General features: G+C 41.6%; 1 protein-coding gene across 1 annotated transcript; it reads right to left on the bottom strand.

The window, feature by feature from the left end:
* Positions 1-913: 913 nt before the first annotated feature.
* LOC118431183 (roundabout homolog 3-like) lies at positions 914-26,913 on the bottom strand. Its single transcript, XM_035842302.1, has 8 exons — positions 26,586-26,913; positions 10,755-11,111; positions 8,052-8,345; positions 5,727-6,005; positions 4,421-4,666; positions 2,979-3,050; positions 1,823-2,005; positions 914-1,310 (listed from the first exon to the last, which is right to left on the bottom strand). Exons 1-8 carry the CDS (start codon positions 26,632-26,634, stop codon positions 1,243-1,245), a joined length of 1,548 nt encoding a protein of 515 aa, XP_035698195.1. The 5' UTR covers positions 26,635-26,913; the 3' UTR covers positions 914-1,242.
* Between the last annotated feature and the right edge of the window lie 59 nt (positions 26,914-26,972).

The raw sequence follows: 26,972 nt of genomic DNA on the forward strand, positions 1-26,972 counted from the left end.
TTTTAAACCTGTTTGTTCCTATAAAAGCATGCCTTACTATGGCACGGGGTACAGAAAATAGATGCATCAAATGCCATTAACCATATAGTTGATCAAGAAACACCATCTAGCGGAAGCAGTTGGTAGCACAACCTTAGACGTTGTTCTGTATAACATTTATTTCAACAGTAGGTACAATATAGAAGGACATCACACCAGCACTTAAATACAGGGACTATTTTAATCGCGCAAATAACTTTGTATCGTAATAAAAGTGGATGGAATCCGTCAGAAAAGATAAAATGAACCATATGGTCAAAACTTAACAACTCAGGGACAAGTTGAAGTTCACATCAAAACCAGAAGGTGGCACCACTAAGTAGCAAAACGTGCATACGAATATAATACCTTACCAAAGGCACAAAATGTTCGGAGCAAGTAGTAAAGGAACGGCTGTAATACCGTCAACTATCGGTAGGGGCGCCTCTTAACTGACAAATAGTGGGCTGAAGAAAAATCTGATTGACAGAGTCTGATTCGAAAGCATTTAACTGATGGACTTTTTGTGTGACATAACATTATGTATTTATGTTTATTTTGTAACGTTTAACCATCTTCACAACTTTTCTTCCTTCAATGTGGCATTGCGTATCTTACCATTATCAAACTTGCCTATAAGAACAAATCACTCGTACTACACAAATTGTTGATAAAATAAAGAGTTGAAAGAATCATATGGATATTTGTTCCACATAACAACATAATTGTACAGTCCACCATGCAGAAATCTTACAGCACTATCCTTCTGATTTCTTACCCTATGTTACATGTGATATTTTAAACACTTCGGTAGGCTGAATAATAAGATTCTTTGTACAGAAGAATGTGAAAGGGTGTTTTTATTCCACCGACCGTTTGTCACTTTTCTCAGGGCAATTCTGACTGGTTCACATTGTACTGTAGCATAGGTGTCGCTGCGTTCCCAAACGTAAAGAATGTCTTATGTACATAAATGTTATCCAGGAACAATGATAAGCAGCGACACCTATGCTGCATTCTATTCAGTGACGTATCATTACCAATCAGATCTGACTCATTATTACCAAACTATTCACAGGCTCCAGTAGAATTATTGCCATCAAACGTTCCCTTTTGAAAACCTTGTCATCATATAGATGAATATCGTTTTGGTTCTATATTATCATATTTTTCTTATTACTCTCCTTTCCATGATCACGATCTGCATACATGTCTGTGGTGCCTTTAGATACTTCTCTTTGTCCCAGAAGCCTCTGCGACATCAACATGGCGGCCGGTCTTCATTGCGAGAACTGTAGAAATAAAACATGAAAAAATTAACAGGTTTAGCATTATTGAACACGCAAGCTTGGTTATTGTAATAATCAAAAGCTAAATTTTGACTTTTGGGCTAGACTAAAAGTACTTTATACGATACTACATCGTTTGATATCTTGTATTCTGAACATGCTATGGACATGGTTTTGAAGTCGTAGATAGCTTTTTGGACAGAAGGTAGGTTACACCCTCTAGCGACTTTTTTGTAACTACAGGGACTGATTTAGTTTCAGGCTTTGGAAGATATCATAACTCAAGAAGTTGGCAAATAGTCAGGATTTTTGGTAAGTAGATACCATAAATGATGATTTATGGCAGGTAGATATTATGGAAATCATGGTCTAATTTGCATGATTGTGGAAGATACGTTCTTGAACCAAAACGCGCATTACTGGAACATCTTACAGTAGCTATACTTTACAGTACAGACTACGGTCTCAGCACAGACTACCGACTAAAAACACCACTGATCATGCAAAACTCGTACCCTCGCTTGAAGACAGAAACTTGACGTAGTTAGAGGGGAACAGGCCTATCCTGCCCCTCAGGTAACCCAGGCACCAGCCGCCATCTTCCCCCTCCAGCACCTCGATGACGTCATCAACCTCCATGGTTAGCTCGTTCTCCTCGCGGGGCCGGTAAGAATACAGTGCGCAAGCGTAACGTCTGTCTGTGAAATATATACAATACTTCGTTTACTTCCAGGCATTTCACAGTAAGTAAACCCACATTCATGATACAATGCATCGACCTTTGATATACCAAACCGAAACCGTAAATGTATTTCTATGTGCAGCTGACAAACCAAACCAAAATTATAAATCTAATGTTTTTCTAAGTACCTTTCGGTAAACAAGATGGCCTTAGAGTCTACAATCAATCAATCAGCCAATCATTCGCAGGCATCATAGTCTGATGCATAGCGGCTACAGACACGGAAAGAGTTTGCAATGGCATATTTTAACGAAGAGAATATTATTGATTTTAGAGGAAATTGCAAAACTTTACTTCCAACACGGAAAAATATAGGGACTTACCCTCTAAATTTTCGGCCGAACTCCATCGGCCTTGTTCACAGAATGACCCTATCTCCAACAGTGACGTCAGGAACACATTAGAGCCCACCGGCCCACGCTCAACAGAGACGGGGGGCGGCATAGACTTTCTGATACTTATAACCCCCTCCTGCAAAAGTGGTGTTTTCCTAACGTCACTGCTGGAGATAGGGTCATTCTGTGAACAAGGCCGATGGAGTTCGACCGAAAATTTAGAGGGTAAGTCCCTATATTTTTCCGTGTTGGAAGTAAAGTTCGGTCATTCTGTGAACAAGGCCGATGGAGTTCGGCCGAAAATTTAGAGGGTACATGTAAGTCCCTATATTTTTCCGTGTTGGAAGTAAAGTTTAGCAATTTCCTCTATAATGTATTCTACCAACACAGATGAACTTTCATGCTAAGATTATTGATTGTATTTAGAAATAGGGAAACTCTAAGTTTTATTGATATCAATAGTAGGACTGTATATACTGACCAACTTCTCTACCTATATCCATAAGGATGTCAGTTGTACCCTTCATATTCAAATGGATTTAGCTGTAGAAGGAGAAGTTATCATAATTTGATAAAAAAAAGAAAAGCTCCCACCTTTCTTCCCTATGGACTTCCGTATGGTGTTGATACCGCCAAATCTGGTCGGCGCTTTGTCTTGGAGTTTGGCTGCGAAATGGAATAGAGACGAGAGTTAACATACATTCGCATAATTCCACCGGGTGTCATTATACCGCCACCTCCAAAAACGTTGTTATAGAGGCCTTGTCAAGATTGTCATCAACACCTAAATATCTGAATTATATTACATTAATTTTAGGATATTTAAAAATCGGTGTTCAAGATAATCTTGAGAAGGCCTCTATACTAACGTTTTTGAGTTGGCGGTATTATGCCACCTGGTGGAAATATGATAGTCAATGTTACAAACCAACCATGAGATATACCGAATTAGTAATTAGAATAATGATAGAATTGGAAGTTGCAGTAAAGATAAGGACTAGTGGGGTTACATGGCCGAATGATAAGGCTGATGGACATGAGATGACAGGTCGGCTGTTCGATGACTTGCAGTCTTCGTTACAAGTTGTGTCCTTATACCCCCCTCACATTAGGCGCGATTCGATCGGACGACGAGTCTGTGAGCTCTAAATTACGAGGAGGCATGACGCTGACGGGAAGGGGGAACTCTGCCATTTCTTCGTCGGCATTAGGGTGCCTCCTCGTAATTTAGAGCTCGCAGACGCGTCGTCCGATCAAATCGCGTATTAGAAAAGGCACTTTACACGACTTGCCTCACTCCATTCAGGTAAAAATGGGTGCCTAGCTTCGGTTGGGGAGGTAAGGGTGGTGTAAGAAGAGGTATGGGCTCTGACTTTTATATTTTGCCCAATACACAGTGGATGTTTGACAACATACTTCCCAATAATCTGGAATCCAGTCTACCGTGGATTGGCCAGGCTACCTTCGGGACAGGAGGGTCTTTCCACCGCCGGGGTAATCTTTCACACCCGGTACGAGTTTTGCACGGTGGGATTTAATTTTGCCATCCACGGGATGTCGGATAGTTGTGGCCTATTAACTTCCACTGGGCCTACCGGGAAAATGCTACCGTGTGTGAATGATTACACCAGCGGCAGAGAGCTGCACTGGCCCCGTAGAGAGCCTACACTAACTACGGTAGGCCCAGATCTGGGCAGGCCGTGCCACAACTTGACTGGATTCCAGGTTAACTTCCCAACGGCCTCAAAAGATGCCATGAGAATACCGTAACAGTTGCCTTTTATTTATACATAATACAATGTAACGTTAGTTCACCTTTATCCGTGGAGAAACCGATATCCGTTGTTTTTAAAAATGGCATTTAGGGATATCATGTCGATGGTTCCAAACTGCAGTATTATGAAAATATAGTAGTTTAAAACCACCGTCCGTCTACTATAAAATCCTTAGATACCATGTTTCAGAAACAACGGATATAGGTTTCACTACGGATAAAGGTGAACCAAACGTTACACTAGATATAAACATGCAGGTACCAGGCATGGCGCTGTATGGTGGCGGCTCTTTGTCCTCCTCGTTCCTGCTCTCGTTCCCAACCCCTGGTTTCCGGTGGGACGCCATGTTGTAATAGAAGGCGAACTGTTTCTTCTCCTTCTGTTTCCGGCGCCGCCGGAAGAGGTACGTGCCCAGTCCGATGCAAACCACCAACCACAGGCCTCCAGCCGTACCACCCACGATGATGGCAATCTTGGAGGAATCTATCTCTTGATCAGTTCTGTACTCTAAGCAAAAAAAGGAAAGAAAGGGAAGTCAATCATAATGAGATTTCAAACTTGCAAGTCTGGTTAAGGTAGTAGAACACAGTTTTCGGCCTATGGGGGTTTCTATAGTTAAGGGCCTCAAGGTGACTGGCTTCGACGCATTAAAAAATATAGTAGGGTGCACTTTTGGAATACCAAAATCGGATATGTTTGAGTTGAAGGTACAAGCCACAAAATATTAAAAAACAAAAAAATCCTGTCGGCGTGTCGTCTTCTCACGCCCTCTTTGAAATGCCCCTCTGCGGAGGTCACAGAACTGCAGCCGGCTCACGCTAGAAAGGCAGTTGCGTAATAGGGCGCAACACAAAATAGAAAACTTTCAAAATCCAAACCATGCAGTCTCAGAGTCGACACCTTCCGTGACCACGTAGCACAGGTAATATCTGGCTGCCCCTCAAATAAGGCTTTTTACCTCTCCTTCAACAAGTTTATCCGTACTATTTTATGTACCCGCGGCATACACCCCTGGGTTCGCCCATTAATACTGTGTTTTTGACATCCATAATGTTTGCTGTTTTCTAGATTGATCCACCGTTGTGCAGCCTGGTAACATCAATGAAAAAAGACGAATTCCCCCTCGCCTCCGCAAACTTTACATGAGACAAAAAAGGCTCTTGTGCCACTTAGGGACACGTTTCAATTTTTTTCTGGCTCAATTGACACCCAGTAATGCCACCTCAAGCTACCTGGCAGGGATTGAACTAGCATCTCTTGTTGCGCAATATCATACCTGTCAAAATTGACAGTGTACGACATTATGGTAACAATGGACTATTGAAATAGTAGTGTTAGCTATAACTAAACAGGTTTGGTGCGACCTTTGTTTTGGAGACAGAAAAGAACACGGAAAGCCCCAGTTTTGAGGAAAGTGTCTTTCTTTTTTGTCGGGGAATGTGGGAATGTGCTATGGGACCGGTAAGGTGAGGTGAGTTGAGGTGAGGTGAGGTGAGGACGTCATAAACAATCTAACTCTTTCGTCAATTTTTGAATGAAGAAATGACAATAAAAATGCTGTCCTTACGCTTCACTGTCAGTGATATGGACTTCGTGTCGGTCTCTCCGATGTCGTTTCCCGCCACACACAGATACATCCCGGTGTCGTTCACGTGGATCTTCTTCAGCTGCAGCGTGCTCGCCATGACGTCCATGGAGAGCGGGGTCTTAAGACTGCGCATGCGCAATCCATTCTTTGACCACGTGATGTTGGGAGGGGGGTTGCCGTCCGCCACACACTGCAGAGTAACGCTGTCTGACACGGTGGCCGTGAGAGACTCTGAGATACTGATGATGGAAGCAGGGTCTAATATAAGAATAAGAAAGAACGTATTTTAACGGTAAGAGTTCATGCTCAGCACAGGCACATCTTTGACCACGTGATGTTGAGGGGGAGGGGGGTGTCCGTCTGTTACACACTGCAGAGTACATCTGCAATTGGTAAACATCAAACAAATATACGTTACAAGATTCAGGTCTAAAGCTGATATCTCACTGCACTTGGGGCACCGATGTGGCACTGTGGGGTTCAAAAGATACTCGACGAATTTCAGCAATAAAGAACGAATTTTCTTACGTTTTGTGTATTTTGTTGTCTTCTTAGTCATACTTTTACGTATTACGCAATACCTACATTTTTTTCTAAAAATCGGTGAAAATAACACATCAGTGCCACAGTGAATGAACCCTCAGTGCCGCAACGGTGCCCAAAGTACAGCGAGATACCACCTTGCTACACCCAAATCCCCTCGCCTGTAAAGGTATTATCCCTATTTCATAAGTACAATAAGTAATGTTGCAGAATTACGTTTTGATTACGATATTCAGTTCCAATACTGCCACACCTCATCGCTTAAGAGAGTATCATTCATATTTCATGGGAATATTAAGTTAAAGTGATGTCAAACGGTTATGTTTTAATGGCGACATTCATTTTTAGTATTCACAAATCTTATCGTCTGTTTTTATTCACTTTTTTTCATGGGCATATAAAAGTAGCATTATCAGGGACAGCTTTGACAAGTTCAGTTACAATATGGAAGATCTAACGTTAGTTCACTTTTATCCGTGGGCGACGTATATCCGCTGTTTTTAAAAACAGGGTAATTAAGATTTATACTAACTTGACGGACGGTGTTTTCAAATTGAGGTATTTAGAAAGAAACATTACAATTCAAAATCAACAGTCCTTCGACTTCACATCCCTCATTACCCCGTTATCAAAAACAACGGATAAAGGTTACCTTGCAGATAAAGGTGAAGTAATGTTATACTAATCATGAACAGTTGCGAGAGTGGTACTAGTAATACAAGCCGTTGACACCACATGATTGTTACAGCAGCTCCACCTAGCGATAGGAAAAAGTACCAGCCAGCGTTGCAATGATTTGAAGAATGTATTAGAAGGACTACTGAGATGTTAGCAGGCAAATATCTTTGGTTGTGCAACAAAAACTGTCTTATCCCACTTCCGTTACGGTTCAATACACAAACCGTTCCACCCTCCTTGCCTTGGCATTCCGTAAGCATACTTACAATCTTAGCTTACTGAAGTGTAGATAAGATTTCACGGTATCTATGCAATTTTGCAAGCCCCTGTGCTTCGGTATTGTGGAAGCTATCTCTTGAATGTGATTTACCCTCAAGGACGGGACGGTTGACTGACGTCCTTGCTTTGAATAGGAGTCGCACGTGCTACGAATCCACAGTCAACTTAGTATACACTGAGTACACATTGACTTGTATGTATGTTTTGTGCCCTTAGCTAGTTTTGTTATATGGTGTCGAGTCGCCGAGATATGCTAGCGAACATGAGCATAAATGGTTCGATTTCTTGTATTCCTGGCTTGACGTTGAGTCCTTAGGAAATACACCTTAATGACATTTTTTTCTCAATCCACGCAAGTTTAAAATTCCGTACCTGACTTTGGTTGGGAAGTGGGAGGAAAGGGGTGGACTCCACTGTCCAATACTGTTACCTAGACACAGTGCCTAACAGCTCACTACCCCTACGGTTTCAACAAGGGTATGAATCTGTATTCCTTGGAGAGGGCCGGTAAAAAAACCTGCCACTAAGTGTCCTGCGACTCTAAAGCTTTGCTTGGAGAATAGTATCAGACCACCTTTGATTTTTTTTTTTCTGAAGCAGCAAGTCAATCTTAGCTAGATAATCTTAGCTAGTTAATGCAGAATTAAAATCCCATTTTCAATTCTCAAGGGACAATGCAAGTAAAACAGTATATTTTCTTTCTTTCTTTCTTTCAGGTTTGAAAGGACAGTGCTTACAAAACAGTATATTCCTTTTTTTCTTTCTTTCTATATACTAGTAGGGGAGAAAAATATAACTACTTACACTGTACGTTCAAAGTCAGACTCGCTCTGGAGCCCCTGACCACGTGATCAGCCACGCATGTGTACATGCCCGCGTCAGCCCTCCTCATGTGACGTATCAACAAAGATGGCGTCTTGATGGTCCCTCCCGTGTACTTGTTACCGAACCGTGTCGTCTGCAGAATCTCTCCGTCTTTCTCCCAGTGAAGCGCCGTGATGTTCGGCTTGGCACCTCCCACTGCGCATGTCAGGGACGCTGTTCTTCCCAAGGAAGTGACGTAAGGGTCGGACGGGCCAACCTGAACGGTGGGGGGCACTGAAAAAATTGCGTTAATTAAAGTTTGATAGATTACCATAATCTCCAAGCAGATCCTACAATGGCATAAAATAGTACCAAACTGGCCAAAGAGTGTAGTTAGCCAAGAGGTGTCCATTTGCCATGTAGCCAAACACACTCCTAGACCGGCTTCACTCCTCTGCCAGCTTTTGATACTATCTTATGTTACTGTAGGATCTGCTTGGAGATTAAGATTACCAATCATCGTCGATTATTATTGGCAAACTCTGCTGGTGTAATTGAATGTGACAACGTGCGAGGGTTCTCTTGGTACTCTTTCAGTGCAATGAAAACCAGAGAAGGGGCCGTCTTGCTTTTAATTAGTAATACCCTTATGTTTCACATGGGGATTAAACACACGATCGATACAATGCCAAAGGCATCTGTAATAAGCACGGTATTAAAGTTCCCAAAGCTTTGAAAGGAGAGCGTTTTCCTTTGTTACCTTCGCCAATATGCAATAAGGTTATGCCTTTGGCAACCTTATCTATGTTGTTAAGCAACATAATTCAATAATTTATGGATTGATCGCCATAACATTTTGGATGTGGGTATGTTGTTTCCTGTCAAAGCAACGATTTGGGGCTACCTGTCGGCTTTTCTAAATACTGCGTTATAACGTCTGGTTTTGATAGCTATTTTTCATTATTCAGTGAAACTTTATCTCCATCATCCCTGAAAAAATGCCGTCATAGATGTGTAAGTTTAGCACGAAATCCCATCTTTGCTGGTGGGGTCCATGTTGAAATTTGTGCTTTGCCAACAAAGAAGAAAGATAAGTGTGGCGTAGTATACCACATTAAGTGTCAGGGTAGAAACATTCGGGATCCCTGCCAAGAGTCATACATTGGTGAAACTGAGCGCTCCCTAAGGACTTGGTTTGGGGAGCACATGAGACCTAGCGTGGTCTCGTGTTGTCGCAGAACATATCAGAACATATCTTTTACCGTGACATTTCATCACCTTGGACAAAGCACAAATATTAGACACTGAACCGGATTACTTCGTAAGGAGGGTATAGGGGGCCATCTATCACCAGTCGAAACTCAGCCGAGACGGGGGCCGATATCACTTACCAGGCAAATGGCGATTCATTAGTCCCTAATGTCACGTGCTCAGAATAATTGAACCACCACTCCTGATGACGTACGAGTAGGCCTACGGTCTAGTTAAGCAATTTGCTTGTGTTGAATGAAATTTAAAAACTACAATGTGTTGTAGACTTATTATTTTGTATCTATTTGCACAATAAAGCTCTTACTTTGTGGAAACCCACGGTATACTTAGAACTTTCATCTCTGTTGAAGATGCTGCCAAAATAGACGAATGAAAGACGTGGGAAAGATGAAAGCTTCGGTGTCCTTTCTCTCAAACGAAAGGCCGTTAAGTGATTGATTTTTGTTTGTAACATATTAGCCCAATGGTAAGTTACTGTTGCTCCCTAACTGATGGCGGAGAGGGCTGGAGGCGGTAAGTAGAAGTTGATCAAATACCGCTGTATCGTGAGCCAACACAGATTGATGACTCCGCGGGGATCTAATCTTTCTTGGGAGGGAAGAAGAGAGTCTTGGGGCGAATATCGATACCGGGGGTGAGTAGGTAATGGGACGTTTTGACACTTCTAGAGTTGCCGTGTGATTATATGTTCTTGAAGCCTTGTTTGAGCCGCCTTGGAGAGATATAAGGGGTTTAATTACGCTACAATATTCAGCACTAAGGACAGATCCCACCGGACCGTGGTTATACCCAGAGGCTAGTGTTGGCGAAAATCCCATGCCTGGATTCCCTTCTTTATTACAGTAAATTTATTGCATATCCGGCTTCCATAGGGGTTAGCTGCAAGATAAAGTATTATAAAAGTGCTCAACAAGTAAAAAAAAGCTATGCATGGCTCTGACAATTATCTATAAAAGTGGTATATAACCGTGCAAAAGTAAGTATACGCATACTTTACAATGATGAATTATAGATGTGTTGGATTCATTAGTTAATGGTGGGGCGATTTCGAAGGAGCTACGAAGATTAATATCCCATTGAATATTCTCATTTCCTTTTACTTAAGGGAGGTAGACGAAGGGAAATTGACAAATTGAATTTCAAATTGCGCTACGTGGTGTAAGAATGGGTTTGATCTCATTTCAAGTCCCGGAATGAAACTAAAGAATACGTATGTGTATTGCCAAACCCGGGCGGATTGCCGTGTGTAGCCCTGGAAAATTACCGTGTAGAATGAAACTACTCAATACAAGGTCGCTAAGGAGATCCCAGTATTAGCAAAAGCTGTGATGAAATCCATGACAAATAGGGCTCCCTCCCTTACTTAAGCCTGGGACCGTGAGGAAGTCGATACTTAGGGGCTAAATAAGACGTTTGTGTACGGCGTCTTACCCATGATTGATAACTGTACGAATCCCTCCTCGTTACCGAGTCCTTCTGCCATCACTGAGAGCACGTAGACTCCTTCGTCTTCAAGACGTGTCGGATTAATCTTTAAGGAAGCCTTCCCCACGAGCTGGGTTCTTCCCGCGTATTGTCCGTGCGCCTCTCTCCGTCCTATGGGTGGGTAGTAGGAATACACCAGCTCACGCTTTTGTATCTCTTGCTGCTTTTTGTCTACTTTGTGCCAGAGGATGGATAGGATCTGGCGGTTGGTTGTAAAAGTGGCGGATAGAGTTGCAGGTTCGCCCAACCGCGTACTGACGGACTTCGGTAGCGTGATTCCAACAGACGGCTCACCAGATGACACTGCACAAAAAGAAACATTATATCTGATTATCAATTCTTTATCATTGCATTAAAAGTAGACGCACGATCTAAAATGATGTTTTTTTAATATATTGCAACATTCTGAGACAACATTCTATAACAAAAATTCTGTAAATCAGTACACACCCATTTTAAGAAGAAGGTAGAAAAATGTTAACAAAAGATTTAGTGGTAGCATAGCTTCAGTTGTTGCGTTTCACTAGCAACACTACAATGCTAGGCTTTTTTCTAACTGAAAGTTTTCGCTTTTTTCAGGATCAATAATGACCAATCACTTCGAAACGTAAACTCATGGGTTACAAGCACGTGACTTTATTGACACGTGATCTTGTCGTATACGTGACGTCAAGAGTTGGTCAAACGTGCCAGGAAGTTAGGATCAAGTTTGTTTAAGGATGCCATATACATCAGGGTACCCCAGCCATCATTAAACAGAGACGGTGGGCGATATGAAACTTACTGGCACGTTTTGACTATCACAATCACAAACTAGCTTCTATGACAAGTAGATATATGTTATCTTCAGTTTTCCGCATAATAGTATAACCACTGCATAACGTGCGCTGAGGATAATTCTTGGTCCCGAGTGCACATCTTACCACGACGCTCCTACATATGTTTCCCTCCCTAGAAAGTCGTGGCAAAGACCCAAGTTTTGAATTCGAGAGTTGCTTTCTCCATTCTTTGGTCATATCCTGGATAACCCCATATGTTGAGAAATTCTAGTGTAAAAGCTGCAAAGAGTCCAACCTGTTTGCTCTCTCGCTTGCCAAACAAATCAATATAGAAGCAACCGTATCCCTTATAATCTTTCGATACAAGCACTTTGAGTTCAGGTAGTGTCAATATATTATTTTTGTATTATTTATGACATGTACTGTTAATATTGGGAATTAGTTCGACTTTCCTTTTGATAGAGCTTATTCGTAAGTAATGTCTTATCTGTAAGGTGCTAATTTCGTGTATCTATCATGTTTAGCTATTAATAAGTATGTGGTTCCGTGCCCTTAAGCTCTTGAAAATTGCATTATCAATCAATAAAGAAATATCATTATCAAAATCATAATGTATATATATCTATTTAAATTTGCTGACATTGCTTAAAAGTGATACATCACCTCTTTTGTGGTAAAAAAATAGGAATCTGCAATAAAAAAACTGATTAATTATCATTCCCTAATATAAGTCTTATTACTTCATTCTTCTTTTGTAAATAGAATACACTAACAGGAGTAATTTTCCAATCATTTATCTTATCATATTGTGTCTATTGCAAGAAATATGATTTTAGAGCTTGTTAATTAAACAACATTAATCATCACTGACTATAGTCAGAAATGTAGTCAGCATACCGAAAGTTCTTTTCATAAGGCCATGCTGATTTGATTATATGGATTACATCCTCTGGGAATCCAAAAATTGATGTGAGCGTGCGAAAGTTTGCCAAAAAAAGTTGCCTTCATTGTGAAATCTAAGTGGTCAGGAAGGTTGAACAAATCACTGAACACACAAAGCATAGTAAACTGAACAAGAGATACATGTACTTCTTTTTTTTAATTTTGTTCCTTCACATCTTCTTTTCATTTTGGACTTACCTTGGAATTCTACGACACCAGTAGCAGTTTTCCACGTTTTCTTTACTGAAATTCACGGCAAATATTTACAGCTTTCGTAACGTTGTGAGTCATTTTACAGCTGCTCTGTACGATTTACAAGTATAGCCAAAAATCTTCTGTGCAGAAACGGACGAAAATTGATGCTCTCACGGATGTCATCCATATAATCAAATCAACATGCCCTAATGCAGGAAAGGTAATTTTTCAAAAGACACAATACGTAACATACATAACCGCCTACACAAGTGAATAAATGTTAGGCGTGGAAAGTAATATCAACTCCACGGCAGAGGCAATCTGGAATGGCAGCACACTTTACTTCTCACCCAGAAATTGCCTTTTCTACCCCCCAGGGGACCATAACTACCTGTTCTCTCCGCAAAATAGCTGTTATTTCATTCGTAACGTGTTCACGCACCGTTGACGACTCACAAGCACATTTACGCGTGCGAATCGAGCAAAGACTTTGCATTGTTCTACCTAGCACGCCACGTTCTCCTTCTGACAAGAAAATATGTAATGGTGGGGAGGAAATTTAGGGATGCTTTCTCTGTATTTGAATGTCAGCTTCCCATAATCACCACTCTTGCTTGCAGTAAAACGCTTAATCACCACTCTTGCTTGCAGTAAAACGCTAACAACAAGTTTTGAAAAAAAAAGTTTGGACGAAGATGGCACCGCAAAGTATGATAAATTTCCGAACGTGCCTTCGTAAGACTTTGCTGCAGCAATGGGCCATTTTGATTTCTTGGCGCAGTATGGACGTTCCCAAGGGTGCTTTAGAATCCATTTTCCTTGTAACTAGCTGTCACAAAATGAAATATAAATCTTCAGAATATCCAGAAAACTACTGGAGAAACAGAGACAACGAAGAAGACATATGGTAACGTAAAGGAGAATGACGGAGACTTCCTGGAAAAGAACCAACAATAATCTAGGACCGGTACCTGGAAAAGATGGACCTCAGCTGAAATGATACCTAAAGTAGTAGAGATTGAACAAGAAGTATGGTCCGAAAGATACTTTTACTGTCCAGAACTGAGTGCTAGTGGTATGGTGGACTTCTGTTGGAGATTTACCTCCCTTAAACACTGTGGCGTCGGGCGTGGCGCAACTGTTAGAGCGTTCGGTTCGAAATCTATACGTCCCGAGTTCGATCCCCGCCGTACTCCCGACGTTGTGCCCTTGCCTTGGGAAAGGCACTTTACCCGACCTTGCTCACTTCACCCAGGTGTAAAAATGGGTACTTGAATTCGGTCGGGGAGATAAAAGACTACCTTGAAGTTCTGTCTGTATACCGTGTATGTGGTACTGTTAATATGAGTTACAAAACTTGAGTGCAGTGCCACATTGTCCTCGTCTGACTTTGACTTTACTTCAAGTTGATTAATGCTGAAAAGTAGCTCGCACCAATTGCAAAGCTCTCTAACCTGGAATCCAGGCTACCATGGATTGGCCAGGCTACCTTCGGGACAGGAGGGTCTTTCCACCGCCGGGGTAATATTTCACACCCGGTATGAGTTTTGCACGGTGGGAGTTAATTTTGCCATCCACCGTCCCCAGTTGTGGCCTATTAACTCCCACTGGGAAAAGTCCTACCGGGAAAATGCTACCGGGTGTGAATGATTACACCGGCGGCTGAGAGCTGCACTGGCCCCGTAGAAAGCCTACACTAACTACGGTAGGCCCAGATCTGGATAGGCCGTGCCACAACTAGACTGGATTCCAGGTTAAAAGCTCTCTAGCCGTACCTATTAGCATTTTCTTGCCGTGTGCGTTAACTAAGCCCACATGACGCCTGTCTAAGTCTCTTGTCAAATACTGCCAGGCGTTCGTTTAATCAGACACGCCTATATTCTTCACAAGATTAGCAAAGCGACACCGTCTTCACTGCTTCTAATCTGTATGCAATACAGACTGACATATTGAGGGATGTCCCTGTAGATCAACTAGTAGCTCACAATTTACTAATCTGTGTGCAATACAGACTGGCGTATTGAGGGATGTCCCTGTGGCTCAACTAGTAGCTCACAATTTACTAGTTCTAATCTGTTTGTAATACAGACTGACGTATTGAGGGATGTCCCTGTAGCTCAACTAGTAGCTCACAATTTACTAGTTCTAATCTGTATGCAATACAGACTGACGTATTGAGGGATGTCCCTGTAGCTCAACTAGTAGCTCACAATTTACTACTTCTAAACTGTTTGCAATACAGACTGGCGTATTGAGGGATGTGCCTGTAGCTCAACTAGTAGCTCACAATTTACTCGTTCTAATCTGTTTACAATACAGACTGACGTATTGAGGGATGTCCCTGTAGCTCAACTAGTAGCTCACAATTCACTAGTTCTAATCTGTATGCAATACAGACTGACGTATTGAGGGATGTCCCTGTAGCCCAACTAGTAGCTCACAATTTACTAATCTGTTTGTAATACAGACTGACGTATTGAGGGATGTCCCTGTAGCTCAACTAGTAGCTCATAGTTAACTAGTTCTAATCTGTTTTCAATACTGACTGACATATTGAGGGATGTCCCTGTAGCTCAACTAGTAGCTCATAATTTATAGTTCTAATCTGTTTACAGTACAGACTGACATATTAAGGGATGTCCCTGTAGCTCAACTACATGTAGTAGCTCACAATTTACTACTTCTAATCTGTTTGTAATACAGACTGACGTATTGAGGGATGTCCCTGTAGCTCAACTAGTAGCTCATAATTTATAGTTCTAATCTGTTTGCAATACTGACTGACATATTGAGGGATGTCCCTGTAGCTCAACTAGTAGCTCATAATTTATAGTTCTAATCTGTTTACAGTACAGACTGACATATTGAGGGATGTCCCTGTAGCTCAACTAGTAGCTCACAATTTACTAGTTCTAATCTGTTTGCAATAAAGAATAGCGTATTGAGGAATGTCCCTGTAGCTCAACTAGTAGCTCACAATTTACTAGTTCTAATCTGTATGCAACACAGTCTGACGTATTGAGGGATGTCCCTATATAGCCCAACTAGTAGCTCATAGTTTACTAGTTCTAATCTGTTTACAATACAGACTGACGTATTGAGGGATGTCCCTGTAGCTCAACTAGTAGCTCACAATTTACTAGTTCTAATCTGTATGCAATACAGACTGACGTATTGAGGGATGTCCCTGTAGCTCAACTAGTAGCTCACAATTTACTAGTTCTAATCTGTATGCAATACAGACTGACGTATTGAGGGATGTCCCTGTAGCTCAACTAGTAGCTCACAATTTACTACTTCTAATCTGTATGCAATACAGACTGACATATTGAGGGATCTCCCTGTAGCTCAACTACATGTAGTAGCTCACAATTTACTAGTTCTAATCTGTATGCAATACAGACTGACGTATTGAGGGATGTCCCTGTAGCTCAACTAGTAGCTCACAATTTACTACTTCTAATTTGTTTGCAATAAAGACTGACGTATTGAGGGATGTTCCTGTAGCTCAACTAGTAGCTCACAGTTGAGCTCTTGGTTCGTGAAAGACTGTGGTTCAATCCTGGGTATGGCATCTTGGTTGGGACAGCACCCGTCTTTCGGAGGGGGACTTGAAATGGGGACCACGTATTGATAAGGTGCCTCGGTCGAGTTAACCCTCAAACCACCGTAGCTTTTTTGTGACGTAGATTACCGTATGGGGTCAAAACTGACCCCAAAACGTTTTGTACAAATACAGTTTTTTGTGTGAATCTTTTTGTGATTTGTATATATGTATAGTTTCATTAATCTGTTTGGGGCAGTCTGACATGATTAGGTGAGAATACTTCTAGCTCATTATCATAATTTATGCAAAAGATCATGAGGACCACATTTTGCACCAACGCTATTCAGACCGGGAAGGAGGTTTTTGATGCCTGTACCAGCTTCAATGCCATATAGCGCCTGAATGGCTTATGCTAGGGGCACCAAACTTGGGATTTTTTTAGAAAATGTTGATAGCAAACATTTTCAGTGATCAAAGTATGTTCATCATTTTTTATGTTGCCATGGCAACGGAATTCTGACAGACATATTTATTACGAAATTTTCAAATTTTGTACTAAACATTTAAGTTTTAACGTTTTCTTGGCAAATAACAATTGTTTATCACATCTTATTAAATTCAACATAAATTTCAGGACTCAATATTCGTAATTTATGCTAATTTGATGACGTCATCAGTCAAAATCAAAGATGGCGGCCGATATTACCTAGATGACATCATAATGTCGTCATATGACATGATAATGGAACAAAAGTTGCTACAATAACTTTTGCTTACATGTACATCATTTTCTGAAAATTTCGTGATCCTACAATAAGTAGTTTAGGTGTGGGTCGCAAAAGTTTGTTTAAAAAAATGCTGGGGTCAGTTTTGACCCCACTGGACCATGCATAAACTTTCGAGGAAAACTTAATCAACAATAAGTCAATCTCGGCAAAAACGTATAAGAAGTTATAGGACAGATATACAAACAAACTCCTGAAAGGAAATTTGTTTTCGACCAGAAATGACATAATGGCACACATTGATATACGCCTGGGGTCAGTTTTGACCCCATACGGTGGTTTGAGGGTTAAAGGAGACGGGGTTTATATACCTATGATACAGCAATGTTTTTTACTTGCTACTTACTATGCACTATGCTCTGTTTTATATTTCTATCGGTAGGGGGGTCGACTCACGCACATGTGTTTTTTCATGTAAGTATACTATTATACTATCATCTAATTATTATAGTCCTATCTACTATATTGTTTTTAATATTTGCATAAGTGGTGGTGCTAAAATAAGTTGATTACATCTTGAGTCCTTTAATTGTATCTTTATTTGTATCCGACAACTTTATTTGTATTCTTTCATGTATTTTTTCAATAAGCAAACAGGCACGCCAAGCTAAAGTTCTGAACGAAATGCGTACGTACCGGTAGACACTCTTGATTTAAAACGGTGTCAAAAATGATACATACAGGTTATTTCTGTGGTACAGCCGAGTCCTTTTATTCATATCAAGTTGTCAATCAATCACTTTAGGTTGATTGCCGTCGCTATTTGTCGGGTCGCGTGACATTTCTTCGCATGGACCTTTTCCGGCTAGAAAGATATAAATTGTCCAAAAGATGGGAAAAACTTGACCATTCTACTTTGAAAGCATTGGTTTTCAAAGTGCTTTAAGGTGAATGATATCAAAGTGCTTTGATTCATTACCAAATGATGTATATGTATATAGCCACAGAACCGTTGTTGAAGAATCATATTACCGAAAATTGGTGCAAAATAATTTTTCCGAAAATGGCGGAGGCAAAAGTGTCGTACGGCGCAACAAAACATAATAGAGGATTCCCGAGGGCGTGCAAATCACTTAAGAAGGTGTTGGAAAATTGCAACTATTTAAACTACAATTGTCTCTAAACACGCACGCCTGTCGCCCGGCGCTCTCTATTCTGTCCTGTTGGATATCTCACATTGCTGTGGACGCCACAGATCTTTTTTCAGCTAAGAGCACAACCCGCCGTACGTGCAATTTGTCCGTACGTTTTTTGAGGAGGCCACGTCAGCCATGTATTTCTGAAAACGTTCAGGCTGTACAGGGCACTGCCCGTATACGTACTGGCACGTACGGGGGGTGAATCCGCAGCCCGAAGGTACACAAAGTTTTGCCTGCACGTAAAGTTCTACAGCGTGTCTGCGTGCTCCAAAATCCATCGGATTCCCTACGAGTTCGTACGGAGGCGGTACTTACCACTTACGGATCCCAAATGATTGCCAACGTTTTGGCACGTAGACAGCACGTATTTGCACGTACGGCGGGATGTGCCCTTAGCATTACGAAAGAAAATGAGCATATCTAGAGATTGCAAACAATGCATGCATACATGGCGAACCCAGGCAGATTAGCTGATATTGGGTGCCAACACATACATACATTTACGCTTCTTATTTACACATAATCAACTCAAATGGTTAACGTAGTATACTTCAAATGACAGACAACAAGCTTAAGCCTAAAGACAAATCTTCTTGAGTAGGATATAAATTAGACTTGACACATAGGTTTGAAACGTGGTGGTCAGAGATCTAGTCTACATACAGGTAACGAATTAAGATTGGAAGCTACAGTATAGATTGTTCTGAGTGGTTTAACTGGAGAACCGTTTTGTTTGCACATATATGTGTATAAGGGTTAATTAAGGGTTGTTCAATAAGAAGAGTAAGAGACGACATCTGCATCGGTGCATTTCTAACAAACACGGCATCAACCGAGACGGGGGCCGATACCAACTGCCTGGCACCTTTGACCCGTTGTGGACGTGACTCATTACTTTCATGTCACGTGACATGGGCTAATGGTCATTCCAACTTGAGAAGGCATTCCAACCGTGCCAATACTTTAATACTTTAAATATTCGTTGTCATCTTCCGTCGCTTACTTTTGAGCCAAATTGGGGACGATGGAGCTCATCATTTAATAATTACCGTTAATTAAGCTTCAATTGTGTTTCAACAATTGTGTTGTAAACACGGACTGTGCATATTGTAATCCTTAAAACTTTCAAGTCCATTTGTGAAACAGACGCCATATTCTTTTTCATTTTCCGTTGACTTCTTTTGAGTCATATTGCAGACGATGGGGCTCATGATTTAACAATAACCGTGAAGTCAACTTCACTTTATCTGTTCTGAAGAGTTTTGAACACAGCCTGGGGAAAATGCAGACTAGCAAAGGCGAGAACGCCCACGGGATGTAGAGTCTGGTGTCAAGTCAACTATATGCCACTTCCAAATATTTGCTGCCGCACTACGTATGGGTTTCCAGCATACCCGAGGGAAGATAAGTACGTCACATTTATGAAGCCTGATAACTTTCAAAGAGAAGTCTGAGATGATTTAGGGGAAGGGTCTCGCTGTGGACATTACCCCTAAAACAAGTCCGACTGTGGACTAATCCTAGCCCCAAACCTACTAAAGTAACTCAACGCACACGAACTACCCGTGGAGCAGAAATCTGGCGGGGCAGAAATTTGACGCAACACCGGGCGCAACAATGATTACCCCTGCCGGCGGTGAGATAGATGAATCGTGACACCGTGTGTGTCACCCGTAGCACCCGTGTGGGCAGCACTGATGTATGAAACTTGTCATAACCATCAGCACGAGCGCTTCAGCTCTGGCAGGAGTTTCACGGGTGATTTCATCTGTAAGAGGCGGGGAAATGACGGCCAGTAGCCGGTAATCCAGATATGTGTCAACTTGAAGCTTCACGCGAGTCGGCCGCGTTTTAGATAATGTCAGGACTGTCTAGAGATGGGGCCTGGAAATATATTATAAGAAAAAATCAAATCGTCTGCACAGCCACAAAAAAAGGACGCAATTTTCTTACTCTATGACCATTTCAATAAACGTCGAAATGACGTCTTTCCAACCACTCCACCCAACAAGTGGGCAACTGACTGAAATTCGGTTTAACAGTAAGTGCCCTTCCCCTGATAACGTCCAGATAGCGAACCACAATAAAGGACTGCAAAAAATTGATGATTCGTTATCTCGTTGTACATACGCGAAACCAAATTCGCTATATTACGAACTTTACTATTAACTAAACACATTTTATTTCCAGGTGTTTAATCAAACCAAAAGAATCAGTTTGTTTAGAGAAGCAACAAAGACATACTCCCCACTTCCCCACATTCACAGACGAACAGAAAGCCAATTTCCTCTTAAAATTACAAAATCCACAAATTGTAGAAAAGGCGGGGCTTTTCGTCTTCCTTTTCTTCCAAAAAGAAGTCAAACCCAAGTTTGTTTAGGAATAGCCATCACTAGTGTAAGTAATCTCTTTTTACAATAATATTTATCACTATCCATTGTCACATTTATGTTCCCTATATATGTTTCTACCACGTACATACAATTAGCCTAGCCTCCATAGCAGGCTCTCTGAGGCCTTTTTTGGGCTCATGATACACCTTTGCTGCCCATTTCTTTTTGTACTGGGTCGCTGATCGCTGGCCTTGTCTGACTGCCGGTGACCCAGTACAAAAAGAAATGGCCAGCAAAAGTGTATAATGAGCCCAAAAAGGCCTCAGAGAGCCTGCTATGGAGGCTACAAGTAGCCCCCGGGCACGAACTTGCAAATAAACTTTAAAGTTATGTTGAAGATGTCTCGAGTAGATAGAAGAAGTTATTGTGTCTTATCGGGCATTTCCCCCAGATAGTACGATTTCTTCCTACATACAATCACCATTCCGATGTATCGGTTCAGTGAATACAGCCCATAACCCTAAACCCAAGGGAGTGCTCGAAACGTACGCCATCGTGGTTGATGGCACTATCCAGTCTAAATAAGGAGCATCCTCGCCGTAAATTTAGGTCATGCCGATTTGATTATATGGATGACATTAACTGTGCATCCCAAAACTTATACGAAGTGTGCAAAGAAAGAAAATGTTTTTTTTTTGGGGGGGGGGGGGGAGTTGCCTTCATTCTGAAAGCTAAGCGGTCAGGAATGTTGAAGACATGACTGAAGACATAGAACATGGCATACCGAACTATAAATTCCATATTTTTGGCATACATTTTCTTTAAGTGTGGCGACATATTCAACAAAAGATAGGAAAAAAACATAAATTCTGCTGCAGTATCAAGGTCACACACCAGAGGACCAATAATTGACCTTGACCTTCGTCTTTCCAGCCACTATCCCCATTGCAATTGTCATTACAATCCTTACAGAGGTTCTAAAGTTATGCTGACTAAAAATATCCACAAATACAAACACGCAGACAAACAGACAGACACAAACACACACACACACACACAGACAAGGCAAAAACTACACCCCCATTTGTCATGGAGGCACTTGTTGTTTTAGATTATAAAACTACACATATGTATACACATAGTAGCAGAATTCTGTCCTGAGTATACTGTAGTAACTGTAGAGTTGTATATGAAAGCCTCCAATGATTGTAAGAAACTTATCCCATACTACAACTCCTGTATTGGTTAGTTAAGCTTTAGAACTGTAGTTATGTAGATGCCATACTTTGTACCTCGTACAATTGTTGTGCAATAAAGCTATTATTATCATAAAAAGCACGCCATGCAAAAGCCTGATGTTATAGCGTGTCCTAGAAAATACTGTACATGTGTACGAATCAGAATCGGAATGGCTTTATTTGCAGTGCTTGGATTCACCTCTACGACCTCTACATTACGTTCGTACACACCCTTAAAACAATACCTCCATTTTTTTCATGGAGGTAACAATGACATCACTACCGTGTGCACCATCTGTCAGTTCTACCGCTGATGTGGTCCGGTCAGCCGCCGGTGATGCAGTCATCGCCCCGGTGACTAACGCATCAATCGCGCGGTGGCTCCCTCGAGAAAAGGCGGCGAAAGTAAATGGATTTTTAAAACATTACGTGTTCTTTTTCCATTGCCCTTTATGGGGCCTTTATGTTAAATCTATGTGTAATGGCATTAGCCCGGGTTTAAAATCCAATATATGGGAGATCCCTGTAATCCCGTATATCGCTGATGTGGGCAATTTTTACCGTAAAATGGTGATATCGTCTGCTTGACGCCACCCGCCAACCAACCATAGCGGAAAGTGTGTCGTCCTCAATACGAGTAGCCATTGTTGGGCAGACATATGTGCTTTTTTAGTGGGAAGACTCGACTGTCAAGCTATATAAAGCCGGGTTCACACTTGTGTATATATTCAAGTCCGTATGAGGTCCGTATGGAAGCTTAGCCTTTACCAGACTCCACATGTTGCTGGAAAAAAATAGAAATATTGCCAGATGATATGCCAAAGGAGTTAGCTGGGTCGCAAACCATAGTCCTCGGACAGCTAACTCCTCTGTCATGTCATGTATCTATATTTCTCCAATTTCTACTGTTTTTTCTACTGTGGAGCCTGGTAGAGGCCCAGAATTTCATACGGACCTCATACGGAATACATACGCACGTGTGAACCCGGCTTTATATCCCTCAAGGGTGGCGACCAAGCCCCGACCTAAAATTTAACGGAGCGCTCAGTATGAATTTCATAGATAAGAAGGGAAAGGCGAATCTTTTCAAGCCTTGAGTGTTTTGTTCTCCTTTTAGTCATATTTTCACACTTTGTGTGATATTCCCATTATGACATCATATATACATACAAATCCACTTTAGGATGCTATCGCCTTCTATTGAAATGGGAGCTTTAAGGTGGTGGAATCTCACTGCACTTGGGACAACGGTGCGGTACTGCGGGGTTTGAAAGAAAACTCAAAAGATTTCAGAGATATAGAACGAATTTTGTTACGTTTTGTGTATTCTGTTGCCCTCTAAAGTCATATTTTTACGTATTACACAATTTCTAAATTACAAAAAAATTAATATAAATAAAATAACGCAACAGTGTCACAGTGAACGAACCCCGCAGTGCCGCAAAAGTACCCCAAGTGCAGTGAGATACCACCTTAAGAAACATCAAACGTTTTGAGCGCTTTTTACGGTATAACGTTATAACTCCTAGTAAACTCTTGCCATGACAAACGATGAATTACTTCCTGATTCTAACGATGAATATATTACTTCCTGATTCTATTTAGGAGGAGGAAAATGAAACTCCTCCGCACACATAGTTTGATAACCACCATCTGGAACGGTACAAAATATATAACGTCAATATGCATCTCTTCAAACCCCGTCCTATAGATAGAACGTGAAGGATGCGATACTTTGACAAACCCCTTGGGAGCCATGACGAATGCTCTTATTACAAGTCATAGATTGAATCATAACTCAACTTCCCCATTTTTTCGTGCGCCTTAATTTTTCAACGGGTAGAAATATCAAGTATTCTCCAAATAGCATAATTTGAGGTACGCTTCCCAAATTGCTTACGATAGAGACGTATTGTTTTGTATTTTTGCCTTTGCGCAGAAAACTTTGGTCACCCACAGCACTAGTCCTAACATCTACCCGTGTGGCTAGTACACTTGATGGATCGGTAAAAAGATGGCATGTATAGAGAAGGGTAGTAACGATATTTTTACGCTTATTTGATTCACATACAGTACGTATATCTCAAAGCTCAGTATACCGCTGTGTATGGCCATAATTTACGCAGTTCCGCCACTTTCCACCGCCAGGCGGTTTAAACGGCGTTTTATTTCCTAAATTCCGTCAGTTTGTCATGATTTAGCCGTATTTTATACACAGAGCGACTAAAGCGAGACCTTACTTGCGACGATTCAAAACTTTTGTGCACGTAACGATTTTTGGATCAGTTACGTATTCGCCGGCTACATATCGGTGGTTATAGGTGGTATCTCACTGCACTTGGGGCACTGGTATGGCACTGCGGGGTTCGTTCACTGCAGCGCTGTTGTACCATTTTCGCCGATTTTTAAAAATAATCTAGTTAATAGGTAATACGTAACATTATGACTTAGAAGACAACTAAATACACAAAAAGTAAGAAAATTCTTTCTTTATGTCTCAAATTTACTCAGTAATCTCCGAACCCAGCAGTGCCGCACCGATGTCTCAAGTGTAGTGAGATACCGCCTACACGGCGCGGCGATCAGAAACTTGAGGATATTTCCGATGTCCGTTAAACCGTGCCTTCTTGAATAATAGCCCGGTTTATCTTTTATTCACCGTTTCTTGTGCGGTATCAGCCGCCTCTCAGAGTAGAGCAGAGCTGACAGTGACGTGCCCTTCTGATGACTCGAACTGATTTCATTTCGCAGCGTCTGCCTTTATTTATTTCCGCGCGCTTTCTGCTGCCCCTAGCGCCAAAACCACGCCCTCGTTTTATTGTAAAAATAAAGCCCCCCTCCCCCATGTTGATCTTGTTCACTGAGAGGCTTCACTAAGCGTAAAATGAAACATAAACTCCAGTCAGGCATGTCCTTCGGTGATTACAAGCCGCGCTTAGTTTGACACAACCGCTGATGATAAATTCATGAATTATTCCAGCGAACAAATCTGGGCGATACGGTCAATAGAAAAGTCTTGTGAGACCTGCACTCGACAAGACGGCGATCGCACTACGACCCCTCTACGACCTAGATCAGATTTGTTTAACACTTGAGTATAATTGGAATTTCTTTAAAGATTTAATATGAAAATAGAATGCACTCAACGCGTAAAATTATCGTTTTTATCTTTGAAATTCTTAGCGGACTCTGTCAGATTCTCAGTCGTACGGCGGTCGTAGTGGAGTCGGCGTAACAGCGAAATCGGATTTGTAATCGTGGTTCCGCTAGGGCCTCTTCTCTGTACAGGAATCGAAGACTGTGAGCTCCAAAGGTTGCGTTTTTCTATCCAGAAAAGTCTTATGTTCTTATCCAGAATCATTGATTCTGAAAAAGTCCACCTGTGTCCGATAATGTAAGCGGCAAAGCACGCGACCACTGGTCCGTCCCGTCTCCCTTGTCTGGCTTCATGTCAAGTGGTATCTCACTGCACTTGGGGCACCTGTACGGCACTGCGGGGTTCGAAAGATTACTCAATGAATTTCGTAGATAAAAAAGGAATTTTCTTACGTTTTGTGTATTTTGTTGTCCTCTTAGTTATACATTCACGTATCACCCAATATCTAAGTTATTAAAAAAATCGGCGAAAATAATACAACAGTGTCGCAGCTAACGAACCCCGTAGTGCCACACCGGTGCCCCTGGTGCAGCGAGATACCACCTCAACGCTAGAGATTATCATCTGGCGCGTTGTCAGTTGTCAGAGAGAAAGGTACAAAGAGAGGGAAATTCTGTACGGAAAACGCCTGCATAAAACTTAAAGGCACGACATAGCGGTATAATTAACCAACAAAATAGATCTATAAATCAATTAAAGACAACTAGTTCGACGGTGCCCTAAATAAAGTAAATGTTAAGAAAAATAGCACACTGACAATAAAAAGTATGGATGCATGAAAGAAGGAAGGAAGGAAGGAAAAAAAGAGGGAAGGAAGGAATGGATGGATGGATGGATGGATGAATCAGTCAATCAATCAATCTATGAATCAATGAATCGATTAATGGATACAAAAGCGAGAAAGAAGAAAACAGATGTTGGAAGATGAGATACATTTCACGCCAATAAACCACTTAAGCATCCGCTGTCATAAAATGTATCCGGCAGAAATCGCAGTCGCGCTCAATTAATTGCCCATTCAGTGAATCGACTGGGGCGTAAAAGAAGTCCACTCACGTTCCAAATTAACTCGCTCATTTTACCTCCTCTTTTCAATTACTCCCATATTAACTCAGCGTTTCTCTCGGGCCCAATCTGTGACGCTCTACCGACCTCCCGATCGCGGAGCGGCGTGGAAAATACATGCGACATGTGTAGCTTTTTACAAAAGACAGAGAGAGGGGACAATGGGGACTGGAAATTGAATAACTGCACAGTCAAACGTCCCCGGCTTTCGATATTTGAACAGCATAGAACATTCACATTTCGTATGCAATTAGATAGATCATATATTGTAGGACCCATCTGTCCGTAAAATATCATAGTTGTCCAAAGAAGCGAGACGGCGGTATACACTATAGATGTTCTAAGGCAACGCATTCTTTTATCATCGCAATTTTACTTCTACTTTATCACTATGGTCTGTACGGAGCTCGTAAGAGCATAAATGTACGGTTAAGGTCGTTCGTTCTTGAAGTGAACAATATTGCTTATCTAAACCACATAGACAGCTGCGTGTATGCGTCAGAGTTGATACATGTGCTGGACAGGAAACGCGATAGCAAAGGACGGGGGTATAGAATCTCTACCTAAGAAATGGTATTTTCGACAATGCTCCCTTACCTTTGATCAGAAGGCAGGCGCTGAGAGCGATCAATGCTTTGTAGTCCATGATGTAGAGTCGTAGCGGTGAACTCTTGGCGAGTTGTGCCTGTATGGTGAAAGGCTGTCCGACCGTGTGCAGCAACGACAACGTTACCACCGCAAAACCCGTTCCTTAACCGGTCATTCGCCTGCACACTTCTAAAAAAAGAACTCCTCAAATCTGAGCACGTTTCTTTCAAGTACCGTTGCCCGAGTAGCTATCAGCCAGCGTTTGAAGTACAGAGTGTCGAGAAAACACTTGAAGAGAAGACCACGTTCGTAAGTCGGACCACACCACAGCTACCGCCAAGCCCGTTGTAGAGCGGGACTCGGACGTAATTGTGCTGCCACACGTACGTACGGGGA

This window comes from Branchiostoma floridae, chromosome 14 (genome assembly GCF_000003815.2).
Source record: "Branchiostoma floridae strain S238N-H82 chromosome 14, Bfl_VNyyK, whole genome shotgun sequence".
NCBI classification, from domain to species: Eukaryota; Metazoa; Chordata; class Leptocardii; order Amphioxiformes; family Branchiostomatidae; genus Branchiostoma; species Branchiostoma floridae.

Coding starts and splice junctions, on each gene's coding strand:
- LOC118431183 (XM_035842302.1), bottom strand. CDS start 26,634: ATGGACTACAAAGCATTGATCGCTCTCAGCGCCTGCCTTCTGATCAAA. Junction 3,051..4,420: donor ACCATACAGCGCCATGCCTG/GTACCTGCATGT, acceptor TCCATTTCGCAG/CCAAACTCCAAGACAAAGCG. Junction 1,311..1,822: donor GTTTCTGTCTTCAAGCGAGG/GTACGAGTTTTG, acceptor TTATTTCTACAG/TTCTCGCAATGAAGACCGGC.